Source organism: Sphaerodactylus townsendi, linkage group LG14 (genome assembly GCF_021028975.2).
Source record: "Sphaerodactylus townsendi isolate TG3544 linkage group LG14, MPM_Stown_v2.3, whole genome shotgun sequence".
Taxonomy (NCBI): domain Eukaryota; kingdom Metazoa; phylum Chordata; class Lepidosauria; order Squamata; family Sphaerodactylidae; genus Sphaerodactylus; species Sphaerodactylus townsendi.
The window spans coordinates 24,579,777-24,596,221 of record NC_059438.1 but is presented as its reverse complement, the minus strand read 5'-3'; the positions used below and the strand labels follow the sequence as shown (position 1 = coordinate 24,596,221).

At 51.0% G+C, this 16,445-nt stretch overlaps 1 protein-coding gene across 2 annotated transcripts in view; it reads left to right on the top strand.

Moving 5' to 3' along the window:
- ACSF3 (acyl-CoA synthetase family member 3) overlaps positions 1 to 16,445 on the top strand; it is a 56,142-nt gene that overhangs the window by 25,691 nt on the left and 14,006 nt on the right. For both annotated transcript variants that reach the window (XM_048515144.1, XM_048515146.1), the window contains exon 7: positions 10,754 to 10,880. In XM_048515144.1, coding sequence (XP_048371101.1) covers positions 10,754 to 10,880 — 127 coding nt within the window. The remainder of the gene's footprint in view (positions 1 to 10,753; positions 10,881 to 16,445) is intronic.

Here is a 16,445-nt window from a genome sequence, read left to right as displayed (position 1 = left end):
CGTCAGCTGTGACTTGACGGTGTTTTTGATAGAGTTATCCTAAAGATCGGTCCTTCAATCAGACTGCATTCTTTCTGGGTATCTCTCCATGGCAGCTATCCCACTTCTAAATGCCGTTGCCCTGTGATTCAGTGGTTGTAGTCTGGGGGACCCTGGTTCGAATCCCCACTCTGCCATCCAAGCTTGCTGGGCGACCTTGAGCCATTCGCTCATTCTCAGTTTAGCCTGCCTTTCAGGGTTGTTGTTGCGCAGATAAAATGGAAGCAAGGAGGAGGATGTGAGCTGTGTTGGATCCCCGCCGGGGAGGAAGACGTGAAGTTTAAATTAAGTAATTCGTAAAGTCTATTTTTACGTTAGCTCTGATTTGTCAATAAAGAAAAACGGCAAGCGAGGGATCCCTCATGAGAGAGGTCGAAAAGAACAAGGGTGGGAAGGAGGCAAAAAGGGATGAAAGGTGTCTAAGCCTCTTTCATCTTTCTGGCCCACCTTTAAATCAGGGTGTCTTTCTCAGCATCCCTTTGGAAACGCCCAGGCACCCCAGATTTTGACTGCAGTGCCCACATGCATGGGCAAAACACTGGGGAGCATTTTCTGCATGCTAGAGACATGGTGATGGGCATTCCTGAGATGGGCATTCCTGCTGGAAAGCTGGGGAGACTTTGAGCAGGTGAGGCAGTGGCAGGCACGAAGCTCAATGGCCTACTCCACCTCCCCAGCTGGCTGCTCCTCGTGGGCCACGCCCCTCTGAGCACCCCTGCCCATCAAACCTCAGAAATCACACGTGGACACCTGAGGAGCATTTGCCAAACTGGGCCCGTTGACCTCTTATGTGTGGAACCGCGGTTGGCTACAGGCTTGGCTTGGCTTGGCAGTCTGCCTTAGAGAAAGCCGCAGAAGAGCTCCTTTCAGGGAAGAGCTGCCGGGCCCCAGATGCAGGACAGGCCAAAGGAGATGCTTCTTTACACAGCGCATGACGACCATGTGGAATGTGCTACTAGAGAGTAGAGAAGAATTTTATATCTTTAGATGTTATGGACTGCAATTCCCATCAGCCCCTGCCAGCATGGTCAATTGGAAATTGTAGTCCATAACATCTGGAGTGCCAAAAGTTCGCCACCACTGGTGCAGTGACACATCCATAGGCACAGCCAGCTTTAAAAAGGGGTTGGGCAGATTCACGGAGGAGCGGCTACTAGCCAGAATACCTGAAGGGAACCCCAGTGATCAGAGACAGTCAGCCTCGAAATCCCTGTGCCAGCAAGCAGCATCGTGCGGAAGCCTTAGCCTCTTTGCCCTGTACCCAGGCCTCGGTAGGAACTGGTTGGCCACCACATGAGGCAGGTGCTGGACCCAATGGACCCCTGACTGGTCTGACCCAGCAAGGCTCTTCTGAGGCTTATCTGGGGAATTCAGATTAGCCTGTGCACTCCCACACATGCCAGCTGGGTGACCTTGGGCTAGTCACAGCTTTTCGGAGCTCTCTCAGCCCAACCCTCCTCACAGGGTGTTTGTTGTGAGGCAGGAAGGGCAAGGAGATTGTCAGTCCCTTTGAGTCTCCTGCAGGAGAGAAGGGGGGGTATAAATCCAAACTCTTCTTCTTCCCCAACTCTGCTTGGTCCACAGGGCTGCATTTCCTCCAGTTCCTACTTCATAGCAATGTAATTTCTCTGCCCTCCACCTGCTTTGGCACCGTGGCCTCTGCTGACGCCTGCAGGCTTTCACCTTGACAGTGTCTCACGTGCAGGAAAGGGTTACTCGCCTCCCAACCCCAAACCCTGGATATTTCGGCTCGCTTTGTTCACTGCAATGCATATTTCATAGGCTGTAGCTTCCCAGCTGGCAGGAGCCTGCAAACTCTTGGAGCATAGCGGGTATTGTCTGTCTATTTATTTTAATGTCCCCCACCACCACTACTCTCCCCCCCTCCCCTTAAATAGGGAAGAAAGAAACGCTCGCTTAGATGTGAGCGCTAAACTCTAGGCCTTGACAATGGAGCGCTGTCAGCAGATAAAACGGGTTTGTGTTTTCGCAGCTGTTCAGAATGCCACGATTCTAACTGAGAGATTTGGAGAGTATGCGGCGGGGGTTTTTTTTGTGCAACAGGCCTTCAGAGAGAGAGAGAGAGAGGAGAGAGAGAGAGAGAGAGAGAGAGAGAGAGAGAAGCATGCAACTTGCAAAGGGCCATAACTCAGTTGAAGAGAATGCAGAAGTCTTGCAGTCAATTGCTGTCCTCTCCAGTGAAAAGGACCTTGAAATGGCTCAGAGGGCTAAGGTGGGCCACTATAAGGCAGCTACAGGTATCCACAGGGATTGGGCTCCCCGGCTGCGTTCCAGAGCTTTCAGAAACTGGACTTGGCTTGATTTGAGTTCAGGGGTGTATAGAGACCCACAAGAGCCAAGAGCATAAGCGTCTAACAGTCAGAGCTCCCTTCATCAGATGTGGGGACCTTTCACTCTCTAAGTTTGCACCCTAGAACTCTTGTTGGTCACTAAGGAGCTTCTGAACTTGAATTTCGCCGTTCTACTGCAGAGCAGCACAGCTGTCCTCTGAAACTGGGCTCTGCTGGCATCTGGAATCCTCCTTGTCTAGATGCTGCCTTCAATTCCCAGTTCAGGCGGAGCTCTTCTGCCTTGTGACCATCAGCCAGCCGAACAGCTTCAGCCCCAACCTACGGAAAGGTTAGGGTTGCCAACTTCCAGGTGGGCCCACCATCATTAAGAGGGGTTTAGGACTTAGATTGATAGGTGTAACTGGCATGGATTTCTCCAGGATGTTATAGACTACAGTTCCCTGCCAGCATGATGCTGGCAGGGGATGATGGGAACTGTAGTCCATAACATCTGGAGGGCCGTGAGTTTGACACCTATGACCTAGACTAAAGTTAAAGAAAACTACTCTGTGCCTCTGGCTGGTCAACCTTGTGAGTGAACACGAGCATCTCTTGCTCAGAATTAAACAACAGATTCTCTAGCACTGTCTATTTGCTGATATCTCATCCTTTCAACCACATTTTCCAAAAATGTCGCATTCGACAATAATACAAGGTAAACACTGTCACTTAAAGGAAATTTTGTCTCCAGAAGCGGTTAGGATTCACATTGGCTCTAGTCAGGCCCCCGCCAGCATGGCCACAATTGGCCGCAAGGGCAGGGGCTGATGGGAATTGTGTAGTCCATAACATCTGGAGTGCCAAAGGTTCGCCACCACGGCTCTAAAGGAAAGGTACAAAGAATAATATGTTACACAAAATGATAGCTCCAAGTCACATCTATTCGGGCTAATCAAACCCCGGTTGGTTTGACCCTTGGCACTTCCTTCGGTCTGCCTTGATTACTGGCACAGAATTTGTCAATATCAGTTCTCCAGTTATTTAAAGAAATATCACGTCTGCTCACCAAGACTGTTAGGGGCAGCTTGCTCTCATCCCCAGCATACATCCTTGAAAGACACCACCGCTGTGCAAGCAACCGGGCCAGATTGAAGGAAATCCTGAGGTCAAATCAACTGGGGTTTGAGCAGCCTGAATATATGCAATACCCTGTTCACAACATGTGGCTGGCTGACTTCTGAAGCTTAGTGCTGTGATTCCCCCAGGACCTGATGCTCCCAAACTCTGTTCACACCCTGGTGATCTTGCAGAGCCCCATGGAACGCTGTGGAGGGGCCCTGTTAACTAACGCAGATTTAAGCATATTTGCCTGACCTTTGGCATAATTTGATCTGTCTCTGCTGTCTGTAGGGGGGACACAGGACCCAGCAGGTCCCTGGGATGTTAAGCCTGGTCCTGTGGAGTCCGGGCCTCTGTGTCTTTCCACACTCCCTCAGTCATTTGAGTGCAGATCCTCTCCCGGCTCCATCATGCCGAAATAGTCCTCCCAATTCCAAATGGTGAGCCTCATCCCTGGCCTCTTCAGGAGGGGCTTCTGTTGTTTTGAATCCTGCCCCTCCCCTCTAAACCTCTATGGACAGCCGCTTGCAATGTCAGCTTCACAGAAGTTCACCATCTTTTGAGGCTGAGGTGAGATGACCTCCCAAGTCCTTTGCCAGAAGGGTTCTGGAGTTCTGGGCAGCCCATAGCATTTTCTAGGTGCCCCAAGATCCAGCTCAAAGAGCTGAGTGTGGGTTGGATTAAATATTTAGCAAACTGTGAGTGTGTTGGGGGTGGTGGTGGGGTGAGGAAACATATTTCCCTTCCTGCAGGGAACTGGTTAGAGTAGCAAATCAAATTCCCTCCCCACCTCCCAATGAAATGCAGCCATTTTCTTCCTTGCTCAGCACCCAGCGGTCCCCTGCAGGAATTCGGGTGGGGGAGGTGCATCCTGTTCTGAAGTCAATGGCTGGTACGCCCGGAGGTGGCAGCTTTTTCGGTGGGATGCTTCATTTTGTGGGTGCGTTGCAGATTGTGATATCATTTGTGGACCAAAGGAACATCCTCGTGTTTGAATCCCCAGCACGACACGTTCCCTTTCTGAGTTCTCTGTTCGAGGCAATGCCTGCAAATCAGAATGCGTTCCATTTTTAAAACAGAATAGGTGGGGGGTTAAGTCATGCTCGAGAATTTCTGGGTCAACAGAACAGCCTCCAGAGCCCGGCAGCCCTTCCTCTGTGAATGTTTTTGCTCAGTGGAAATGCGCTCAGTTCCACAACGGTGCCCAAAAAGAAAATCCAAGATGTTTCTTTTGATCTACTTTTGCAGCAAATTGTTTAGCTAAATAAGTGACTGGTTTCTGAATGAGTTACAAGCTGGGCCCACTATTTAGAATCTCTTTCTCCCCACTCCCCCTTCTTTTCTCACTTCCTTCCTGCCTTCATTTTCAAATGTGAAACCTTCCAAAATGAAAAAAAAGTGAATTGCATTATTCCCATCCCCCTTTATGAAAAATTACCGTTGCAGAGCCAGATGTGAAATGTGGCGTCTGCTGATTACAGTCTGGGCTTTGGGTGACTTTTTATTTTCATTTTTTTGCTCGGAGTTTTCTCCCCAAGGAGCCAAAATCTGCCTTCTCTCCAGCAGGAGGGGACCGGCGCTGCTGCCTCGCAGTTCCCTTCTCCAGCCGGCTGCTGCAGGACACGCTGCGCATAGCAGAGATAATGCCGCCTGTGCGAGAAGGGAGCTTTTGGGGGAATTTTTAATTACAAATGGGTATGTGAGACCAGGTTGCCTAGGAGATGGGTGATGTGCCACTGTGCATTTTACTACTAGCAAATCTGCCTGAATAGATGGCGATTAAAAGTTTATTGCTACCTGATGCCTGATTGGAAACATTGTGCAAAACGGGCCCCTGACTCAGCCTGCGGGCTTGCTCCTTGCAAAGTCGTGGCAACCGGCAGGTCGCATTTTGCCAAATAGGGCCAGTGCCTCTGGACACAGATCAGAAGAGGTGTGATCTCCCAAAGGCACCTGGTGGGCCACTGCGAGTAGCAGAGTGCTGGACTAGATGGAATCTGGTCTGATCCAGCAGGCTAGTTCTTATGTTCTTATGTGGGGAAGGGTTAGGGGCTGATTCTTGGCAAGATCTGGCAAATGGTTGGTTGTACTGCTGAGCTTTCTGGTTTCTTCCCATAATCACTAACGAAGTCCTCCAAGAACCTCTCCTGACAGTTTCAGAGGGTAACCATTTTGGTTTGCAGTAGTAGAGCTACATGGGAACTACAAAACGCAGCATTAAGACTTGTATTAAAGAGCACGAAAGATACTGTCGGCTTAACCATCCCGAAAAATCTGCAATAGCAGAGCATGCTCTAAACAAAACTGGACATAACATTTTATTTGAAAACACTGAAATTCTGGACAACTCGGAAGGTTACTACGTCACACTACACAGGGAGACTTTTCTGTCCCAATATCAAAAGTACATTTGTGTGTTTTTTACAAAACACAAAATCCAGATGGGGGAGAGGCGCAGAATGGGTTCATGCCCTTTGCCCTTGATTAATTCTTGGCAAGGGGTGACTTCATGATTGTCCTCCAGTCAGGATGGGTTGTTTGTTTGTTTGATTTTATAGACCGCCCACCCCTGAAGGGCTCTGGGCAGTGTACAATAGCAGACAGTTCACAATAAAACACAAGTTATAAACACTGAACATTAAAATCCCTTAAAAACACAATAGCAGCATTATCATAAAACCCATATTAATCAATGGCGTCCCAACCGTAAGGCTGGGAGGGGACCAGCAATGCCAGAAATAAAGATGTAATACAGTGCTGGAGACGGTGTAAAGTCTCGTGTGGGGCATCAAAGGGGGGCAGGCAACCCGTGGTTTGCTTGGTTGGTGTGAGGATGTGCCTGATGCTGTGAATAACAGATGCTGTGTGGCTAGTATCACGTGGCACCGCTAGAACACCAGGATGGGGGCTGAGATGTAGGACACCCTGCTGCTGTTCCTTTGTTCTGATTAAAAATTGTTTATTCAAATTCTGATTTTTGTTGAGCAAATGGATTAATAAAGGACTCATTTATGCATGCAGCACGCATGATTTTCTCTCTAAGCACGCGCGCCCCGGCCCGCCTCGCATCGCCGCCTGCCCCCCACAAAGAAGAACCTTCGCGGCATTCCTTAAGTACTTTGATTCAGGTAATCATTTAATTGCAAATATAAACCAGCAGTGCAAACCCTTTGCATTTTTAACCAGTGCCAGGCGGAGATGATGGCGGGAGAGGGAATACGCCATGATGGAGATGCTTCTTTAAAATTTAAATTTTATTGCTTTTTCTGTGTGCTGCCGCTGGTGATCTCGGAGAGCACAGCTGGGCCCGTTTACAACACGACGCCCCACCAGGAAAAAATTAGCCGCGACTTCTGTATCTCTTTAAGCGGCCTTCGCTGTTTACCCTTTGCAGGGATTCTACGGGTCCATACGCAGTGCCTGGGCGCTCGGACTCTCTCCAGAGCAAAGGGCACAATATTCAGTGAGCTGCGCTCCCTCACCCCTGCACAGGAGGAAGCTGGAGAGCTGCTCCCCATAGTGCCGTGCGGGTCTCATGCCACACTCGCTGATTTAATTGCACAGGCGATGGGCCCTTTTGAGTTGTGCTGGGCATGGCTTTTGCCCACGGGCACTCCATCCCTGTTTCAGTTGTGCTGTAAGGGATGTGACTTCTGTGCTTCCCCCCCAGCTGCCGAGAGAACTCTCTTCTGACGGTCGATGCTGTCTCTAGGGCAGCAGGCCCCTGAAGTCAGGGTTCTTGTGGAGACCAGAGAGCTGTCACAATGTAGTATTGGAACTACTGGTTTGGACTGTGACCGGATCTGGAACTGCCCAGGAGGAGGAGAAGTTTGGATTTATAGCCCCCTGTCAGGAGACTCAAAGGTACTCACACCTCTCTTTCCCTCCCTCTCCCCTATCAACAAAACACCCTGTGAGGTGGGTGGGGCTGAGAGAGCTCCAAACAACTGTGACTAGTTTATGTTTTTAGTGTAAGGTGACCAGATGATCACCTGCTTGTAAGAAGCGCTGGGATGGGGGGGTGGAGCCTGTAGCGCCGCGAGTCTGCTAGGGATGCCCATGGCAGTCTTTCTGAGACAGCCGCTTCCTCGCTCTGTCACAGGGGCGGGAAAACGGGCACAAGCCCGATATCAGACAGGCCGCTCCTGGCGCCGCTGCGGAGGCTGCCACACTGCCTTGGCGCCCCAGAAGGCGGTGCGCGGCAGCCTCCCAAAATTGGGACAAGTTAAATAACCTGCAGGACGCGGGACAAATTGTTTGAAGGCGGGACTGTCCTGCCAAAAGCGGGACGTCTGGTCAGCCTGTTTTAGTGTGAATTTTGGACGTGCAATTGCTCGGTCTGGCAGCACAAAGGACACCTGGTGGTTATTTCACCAGCGGCACTGGCGGGTCTGTTTTCCGGTGGTTTTGTCCCTTGCTGCTGTTCTGACATTTCAAGGTCCTCCACCATCACATGGGTGAGGCCATCTTCATCATGAAATCCTTGGAAGTGAACCGTGAGGTCGACCATGCTCTCACGTGGTAGTGAACCTACAAACCTTAAAACTGCACCACAGGATCCCAGGGCACTGTTGCGGTGCTTGAAAAGTAGACTGCATAAAAACATAAGAACTAGCCTACTGGATCAGACCAGAGTCCATCTAGTCCAGCACTCTGCTACTCGCAGTGGCCCACCAGGTGCCTTTGGGAGCCCACGTGCAGGATGTGAAAGCAATGGCCTGCTGCTGCTGCTGCTCCCAAGCACCTGGTCTGCCATAAAGGCATTTGCAATCTCAGATCAAGGAGGACCAAGATTGGTAGCCATGAAATTGACTTCTCCTCCATAAATCTGTCCAAGCCCCTTTTAAAGCTATCCAGGTGAGTGGCCATCACCACCTCCTGTGGCAGCATATTCCAAACACCAATCACACGTTGCGTGAAGAAGTGTTTCCTTTTATTAGTCCTAATTCTTCCCCAGCATTTTCAATGGATTGCCCCCTGGTTCTTAGTACTGTGAGAAAGAGAGAAACATTTCTCTCTCGTCAACATTTTCTATCCCTTTGCATAATTTTATAGACTTCCAATCATATCCCCCCCTCAGACGCCTCCTCTCCAAACTAAAGAGTCCCAAACGCTGCAGCCTCTCCTCATAAGGAAGGTGCTCCAATCCTTCAATCATCCTCGTTGCCCTTCTCTGCATGATTCGGCAGCCAATGAAAGGAGCTGTGATCCAAGGCCACTGCTTTCGTGAGTCATACTAACGTGGTCCTGAGGTAAAACCCAGCCAGCAGGTACACAAGAATTACCATGTTGGGTGAGACAGAAAGTCAATTTCTTCCTTCCCAGCCCCCCCCCCCCCACACACACACAGCTGGCCACACTGATGTTCCAAAGGCCTTTTCTTTCTTGGGGTCCAGCGCCATTAATTCCAGTTCCTGTGCTGTCGTTTGCTGTGGGCACCCAGCAGAAACGTCCAGTGGTCCTAGAACCCCGTGAAGCTGTGAGCATTTGAGCAGGAAGGGGGGATATCAAAGGTTGGTTCTCACTCCTTTTGCAGGCTGCCCTGACTGCCTGCTAATAGAGAGGTAGAATTGAAGCATTGAAAATATGCATTTTATAATCACCCGGATTTATTCCTTCAGAGAGTTTATTACAACCTTTTTATTTTCATGCGTGGCAAATGTAATCTTATCTGGCTGCGCCGGCTGGCCTAGCTCAGCTTGCTGAATCCGTTTTGCGGCGGAAAGCGATCAAATGCCAGCCCTTCCAGGGCACACCGTGCCTGCATGTTAAAAGTTGCTTGAACGCATTAAAGCAGCTATAAAATATGGCACTTGGAGAATAGGATGTCTATGCAATTAGCCATCTGATGCTTTCAACAGCTGCTTGTAAGTTAGATCCGGTGTATCAACAAAAGGATACCTTGGAGATTTTGCCAAAGAAAGAGGCTCGCAAGCTGGCTACACTGGAGCCCCCCCCCACCCGCCCCAGAAAAAGGAGCAGCCTTCAAGTCTAGAGGTGTGCTGTAGGCGAGTAAGCCCTTTGAACCGTCTGGTCTGCTCTCTCCACACCTCCAGTTATCAAGCCGATGCCACTGCGCTGGCCCACATGTTCCTGGGCACGAGGGAGCACCACTACCGGCAGCGCAAGTTCAGGAATCAAAATCCTATTAAGATAATGTCACGGGCTTTCTGTTCTGCTGTTGTGAGCCAGCCGTGGGATCGTGGGATAGCACAAGAGGGGTCCGCCTGCTGCCGAGGAGCCGCGCTTGAGATAAGACGGGGCTGGGCCTGTGCCAGAGCTGGAGCTGAGGTGACGAGGAACTTGGCACCCGCCCAGCCTTCGATTCACACAAGCAGGAGTCCGCTCTCTGCAGCGGGAGTTCCCTCTTCCCCCACCTGCGTGGCACTTGGTGCTGCTGCCCCCTTTCCAAGGCCCAGTGCAGCAGCATGGAAAAAGGGAGGTGGGTCACATTGCTGCGCTCACTGCGGGATGGGAACGAGAGACCACATTCCACAGATGCAGATGCATTTACATGCATTTGATTGTCCTGCTTTGCTCTCCTGTTGGGGTTCCATGTGGCTTTTAGAACACCATTCTCTCCTCCTCCATTTTCTATAACAACAGCCCTGTGAGGTAGACTAGGGGGAAAGTTTGGGATGGGTCCAAGGTCACTCACTGAGCTTCCATGGTCAAAGTGGGGACCTGGTCCAACGCTCTATTCCCGTGCAGGTAGTATCCTTGGCATCTCCAGATAAAGAGGACTGGTTGCCTTCATCAGCCCCCTGCCAGCATGGCTGATTGGCCGTGCTGGCAGGGGCTGATGGGAATTGTAGTCCATAACATATGGAGCGCCAAAGGTTCGCCATCACTGCTCTATTCACTGCATCCCCCTGGCCCTCTCAAATAGGCAGGGCGTAGGCTGAGAAGGCATCAAGGGGACACCTGAGTGTCGGCCATCTTTCTGCCAGCCCTGCCTCTGCTGCCCCTGCGTCAGAAGTCTGGGAGTGTGGCATGGAGGGGAAGATCTGGAGCCTGGCTTAGCCAGCTGCTGATCCCACCTCTGGTCATGTTGGGCAGGGTGGGTCAGAGAGCAAGGCCTGGCTGACTTGGTGGTTCTGTGCCCGGTATTCTGTGTCCTGAGCCTTCTGCTTCTCCCAGAGAGCAGCCAGTGAAATCTGCAGGTAGAGAAAAGGATGGACTTTCACAGGTGTGCAGCGTTCTTTGGTGAGGATGCTCTTGCTCGTCACGCTGTACATTCCTGGGGCTGGCTGTTCTGGAGCTGGGTGCGAACGGCAGAGTAAGAGGCATCTCTGTTTCCACAGGTGACCCCAGGTATGGAAGGCAAAGAAGGGGAGCTGTTTGTGAAGGGTCCTACGGTGTTTCGGGAATACTGGAACAGAGCGAAGGAGACCAGAGACGCCTTTACGCCAGACGGCTGGTTCAAAACAGGTACCATATTTCAGAGTTTTTGGGAGGACCCCCGAGAAGGTTTTGTTCCAGTCTAGATGGGTCAGTGGCCCCAGGCTGCAGGGAAGCTATCTGACCCTCCTTCTTTGGCTGGAAACTGGGGCAGCTCTTTTGCTTGGGTGGAGCACGGTTGCCAGTACTGAGAGCCAGCGCGGTGTAGTGGTTAAGAGCAGGTGCATTCTACTCTGGGGAACCAGATTTGATTCCCCGCTCTGCCACTTGATCTGTGGAGGCTTATCTGACGAACCAGATTAGCTTGTGCACTTCAACACATGCCAGCCGGGTGACCTTGGGCTAGTCACAGTCCTGCAGAGCTCTCTCAGCCCCATCCACCTCACAGGGTGTTTGTTGTGAGGGGGGAAGGGAAAGGAGTTTGTAAGCCCCTTTGAGTCTCCTTACAGGAGCGAAAGGGGGGATATAAATCCAACTCTTCTTCTGAGCAATCTTAATTTACCTGCCACATTTTGTATACGCAGAGCCTTTACCTGATTGGTCTTCTTAACACCTCGGTGAAACCAGCTTAAACCACATGGAGCAGATGCTCAAGGTCGCCAGTCCACAATAAGCAGAGCTCAGCATAGAGCATTTAAGCTGGGAGTTGACCTCACATCCAGCTAGACCCTGAGTGCAGGAGTAAAATAGCCTATGCACAGCACATCTGCCCTTTCTTTCTTTCTTTCTTTCTTTCTTTCTTTCTTTCTTTCTTTCTTTCTTTCTTTCTTTCTTTCTTTCTTTCTTTCTTTCTTTCTTTCTTTCTTTCTTTCTTTCTTTCTTTCTTTCTTTCTTGCTTGCTTGCTTGCTTGCTTGCTTGCTTGCTTGCTTGCTTGCTTGTTTGTTTGTTTGTTTGTTTGATTGTTTGAAATATTGATATCTTGCCTCTCCAGAGACCTGCGTTCTTAGTTTGGAGCAGGACCTTTAACCTTTTGGTAGCAAAACAAGGTCGGCTGTCCAGTTCTTTGGAATGCAGTGACCCGCTCCATCCCCCAGCCAGGGGTTTGTGCTAGAGCAGGGTGTCCAACTCTGGCGCTGCAGATGTTCATGGACTACAATTCCCATCAGCCCTTGCTAGCATGGCTGGCATCAGCAGGGGCTGATGGGAACTGTAGTCCATGAACATCTGAAGCGCCAGAGTTGGAAACCCCTGTGCTAGAGTGCCTCCTCTTCATATTGCTTCCTACCTGATCCAAGTCATTCCGCAGGGAAGAAAGCCACCTTAACTGAGTAGCTGAGAAACAGAACTGCTGGTTCGAATCCCAGCTGGCCTTAAACTAACTTGGTGGCCTCGAGTCCACTGCTTTTTCCATTAGGAACACTGTGCGCATTGCGACCCATCCGACGATATCAGGGGCGTTTTAAAGACAACTGTGGGATAACACGTGAACGCATCTGAAGCTCTGAGGTGTGACGTACATGCGAGACAGTGTTGGGGTGAAGAGTCAAGTGCTCCAAATGGATGCGCTCTCAGTAGCCTGTTGTCTGTGCGCTCTGATTTTTTTTTAATTCAACGAAAACTGACCCTGCGTTTGGCTTTGCAGCGGCCATTGTCCTTGGGCGAGTGGCGAGAATTTGCAGCTCGACAGAAGTGAGTGATGCGGAGATGGGACCGTCCGGATTTTTAAAAATATTTTTTGGGGGGGTCAGTCCTCCTGATGAATATTTCAGATACAAAGGAATAGCTTGCATTAATTATTGTAAAGAGATGTCTTTAGGAGAAAATGATTTTGAAATCCAGTTTAATTTCATTGTAATGCACCGCAAACAGGAAGGGAGTCTGTGTGTTTAATTGGCTCTCGGGGGTACGGCCTGGAAGATGGCATGCCTTTGTCACAGACCATTAGCGATACAGGCTGCATAATGAGAAACTACAATCAGCTCACAGCTGCTGGCTCCTACGGGAGAGAATGATATTAAATGGAAATCAGTATAAATTAAACTTAACCCTTTCGCGGGCCAAATTTAACTTCCAAGCTAGAAATGCTGGGGTGGGGGGAGGGAGCAGCTTAGAATAAGGTGACCAGATTGTCACCTTTGTAAACCGGGACCCGGCCGGCCACGCGCACAGCCGCAGGAGAGCACTGCCTTCTGGGGCGCTCCTGTGACAGGGCGGGAAATGGGAGCGCCCCAGAAGGCAGTGCACTCCTGCGGCCGTGTGTGCGGGAGGCTTCCGCACTGCCTTCTGGGGCGCTCCCCAGAAGGCAGTGCAAAAATCGGGACGGTTCAAAAAACCTGCGGGACATGGGACAAATTGTTTTAAGGCGGGACTGTCCCGCCAAAAGCGGGACGTCTGGTCACCATAGCTTAGAAGTAAGTTGGAGACTTCTGTCGCTGGCCTTCTCACGTCGTCCTTAGCCTTGTTCGTCAGTGACGGGGGCGTGGAGGTGTCTGAATAATTTTCCCAGGTTTCAGCTCTGGGTTCCGTCTTCTGGATTATTTGCGCATAATGTTGTCGGCAGTGTATTTCCAAGGGCAGAGGCAAACGATTGGCTCTGGGGGGTCCGCCGGCTCCTGCCTTGATAGCTGCCCTGCACTCACACAAATCTGGAAGACGCCCCTTCTGCAGTTGCAGAACCCCAACTTTTGCACAGCTCACAATTGTGAGTTACAACATTGTTGAATTGATCACTGTAGCAGTGGGGGCCAGGAGTGGGAGCAGCAGTGGCGTAGTGGTTGAGAGCAGGTGCACTCTAATCTGGAGAACCAAGTTTGATTCCTCGCTCTGCCACTTGAGCTGGGAAGGCTTTATCTGGTGAACCAGATTAGCTTGTGCACTCCAACACATGCCAGTTGGGTGACCTTGCAGTTCTTCGCAGCTCTCGCAGCCCCACCCACCTCACAGGGTGTTTGTTGTGGGGTGGGGGGTTTGGAAATGAGTTTGTAAGCCCCTTTGAGTCTCCTACAGGAGAGAAAGTGGGGTTATAAATCCAAACGCTTTTTATTATATTTATTATTGTAAATTTTGATACCAAGGTGTCCAGGACTTGGAGGTTCTCTATTTGCACTTTGCTGTCAGATGTACAGAATGCACCCAGGTCTCACTTTGCGTGGCCCAGTGGGGCGAGTTCTCTGTTTGCATTCCAGATGAATCGCTGTGAGATGCTGCCTACTCATCAGGCTTTTATGTGGAGTAGCAAAATGGCTGTTACTAAGTGAATGCTGGAGAATGCATTTGAATGAGTTAAGCAGAGTTAATTACTGCCACAGCAAGCCCAAAGAATGCAAATGAGAGACAGGCTGTAGCTGTAGCAAGGCTGTGTATTGAGAATGCGCTTCTACCAGATCTGGGAAATGCGATCTCCCAGTCTTACTTGCCAGTATTAGAGCCTTCAGTGAGCAGGTTTCCAGGCTTCGGGGACTCCCTGACCGGGGTGGGGGTGCACACACGGATCCAGAACCCATGCACTATGAATGCTCAAAGAACCAGCATTAATTATACCCCAAAATAGGTCCTGAGGTGGTGTGAGGTAAACTGGCAGGAAATGCAAAGACAGAGAAGGTGGTTGCTTTTCCACGGGTCCTCCAGACAGACAGGAGTGGCTTGGTGAGTCATCAGGAGCCAAGAGAACGCCTGGGCTCTTCTCTGGAATGCTGGGATGGGGGGTGGGGGTGGGGGGTCTGCTGGCTGAATCACTTCAGGGCAGTGCTGGCGAACCTTTTCGAGACCGAGTGCCCGAATGGCAACCCAAAACCCACTTATTTATCGCAAAGTGCCAACACGGCAATTTAACCTGTATACTGAGATTTTAGTTTAGAAAAAATGGTTGGCTCCGAGGCGCACGTTACTCGGGAGTAAGCTTGGTGAAGCAGCCGTGCAATGCTTCGAATGGGTGAATCACGACCCTAGGAGGGTTTACTCAGAAGCAAACCGCATTGCCAGCAACCAAGCTTACTCCCAGGTAAAGGATCATCCCCAGGCTAGCCTAAATGTGTGTGTGGGGGGGGGGGGCGATTTTCCACCCCCACCCCCCACATGATAAACTCTGTGGACGTGTACCCACAGAAAGGGCTCTGAGTGCCACCTCTGGCACCTGTGCCATAGGTTCACCACCACTGCTTTAGGGTGACACAGTGGAGATTAGCTGGCCCCATTGTCCAGCCAGGCACACCTGAGGGCCAGGGGGAAAGTTCATCAGCCAACTGTCTTCCTTCCCAGCTTTGACACATAAGATGGATTCCAAAACTCTCTGAGGAGCGCCCGTTCTGCGGGGAGCAGTGTCTTGTTCTTATGCCACCCTTTGAGCCCCATCCCTCCGCAGCACCCGTTTGCAGGAGGAGGGGCCCAACTGCTTGCAACGAGGCTGCTGGCAAGATGTTCTCCAAGGGCAGGTGGGAGCAGGTGCTCGGGGGGACAGGAGCACAGTGGGAGCGAAGAGAGCTCGGGGAGAGCATAGCTCTGACTGGGGTGACTTCCAAGCCATAATTTAGCATTCCGCTGCTTGCTGATGGCACTCCTTGAAAGCAGCAGGTCAGCAAATGGAAAATAATTGCTCATTGTGAAAGCACACGGCAGTGCTAGCATGGTGCTGCTGCATCTTGCGAGAAAGGGAGAACCCAGATTTCCAGCACAGGGCAGGTTGCTGGAGCGTGCCCAGAGCTGAGGGAAATGCCCAAAGGGCCGGGGACTCAGCACGGCTATCTCTGAGCTGACCTACAACTGAATATCAACAGAAATCAGGCGGAAGTGGCAGACCATTAATTGCCCACTTTGCATGGCGTGGCGCTGCCTTTTCTGCATGCTGGCACGGCAGCCAGTGATCCTACGCCGCATGGCTAAAAACCGGCTTTGGCTGCCCTTCCTGGACTCTGGCTGGGCTGCTATGATGTCTCAGGTTCTCTGTAACACTCTGACGGTGCGGTAGAATGTTGTCAAACAGTGTTTCCCCATAAGGACAATGGCAACAACAATAATACTCAGCATTTAGAGAGCACCTTCAACACATTATTTAACTGTAATCTTTTGGGCCTTGTGATGAGGAGTAAAGCAGGATACAAATAATTAAACAGATGAAAACTTTATAACAGCCCTGCAAGGTGGGCTAGTATTATAACTCCCCATTTCAAATGAGGGACTTTGGGTCCAACAGGTTGTGCTCAGTGGCGTAGCACCAAGGGAGTGGGGGGGGGGGTACATGATGCACCGGGGGCGTGCCAGTGCGGGGGCGTAGCAGGGGCCCCGGGCGCAGTTCCCCCTCGCCCCGGCCCTGGTTGTGCTCCAAGGCTCTTGCAGGCTGTTTTTGTTGTGACAACAGACTGCAGAATGTCAGGGGCTGTTTGTGTGCTCCTGACGCATCCATGGTGTGAACACGCACAGGGCTGCCATCTGCCAAAAATGTCTCCTGTTCCCCTCCTGTTGGAAAGAATGCAGGCATACATTTCTGGCTCCTGCCTTGAGCTTGTGTCCTATGCGAACATGCACCCCTCCCCCACCCCATGCAAAGGGACATCCTGCCCCCTCCCCTTTAGAGCATGAATGGCAGGATCAGAGAGCCCCCTTCTCCCCCGAGGGAAGTCAGGCTTCCCCTTCGACTTTTGCCCACACATCCCGGCAGC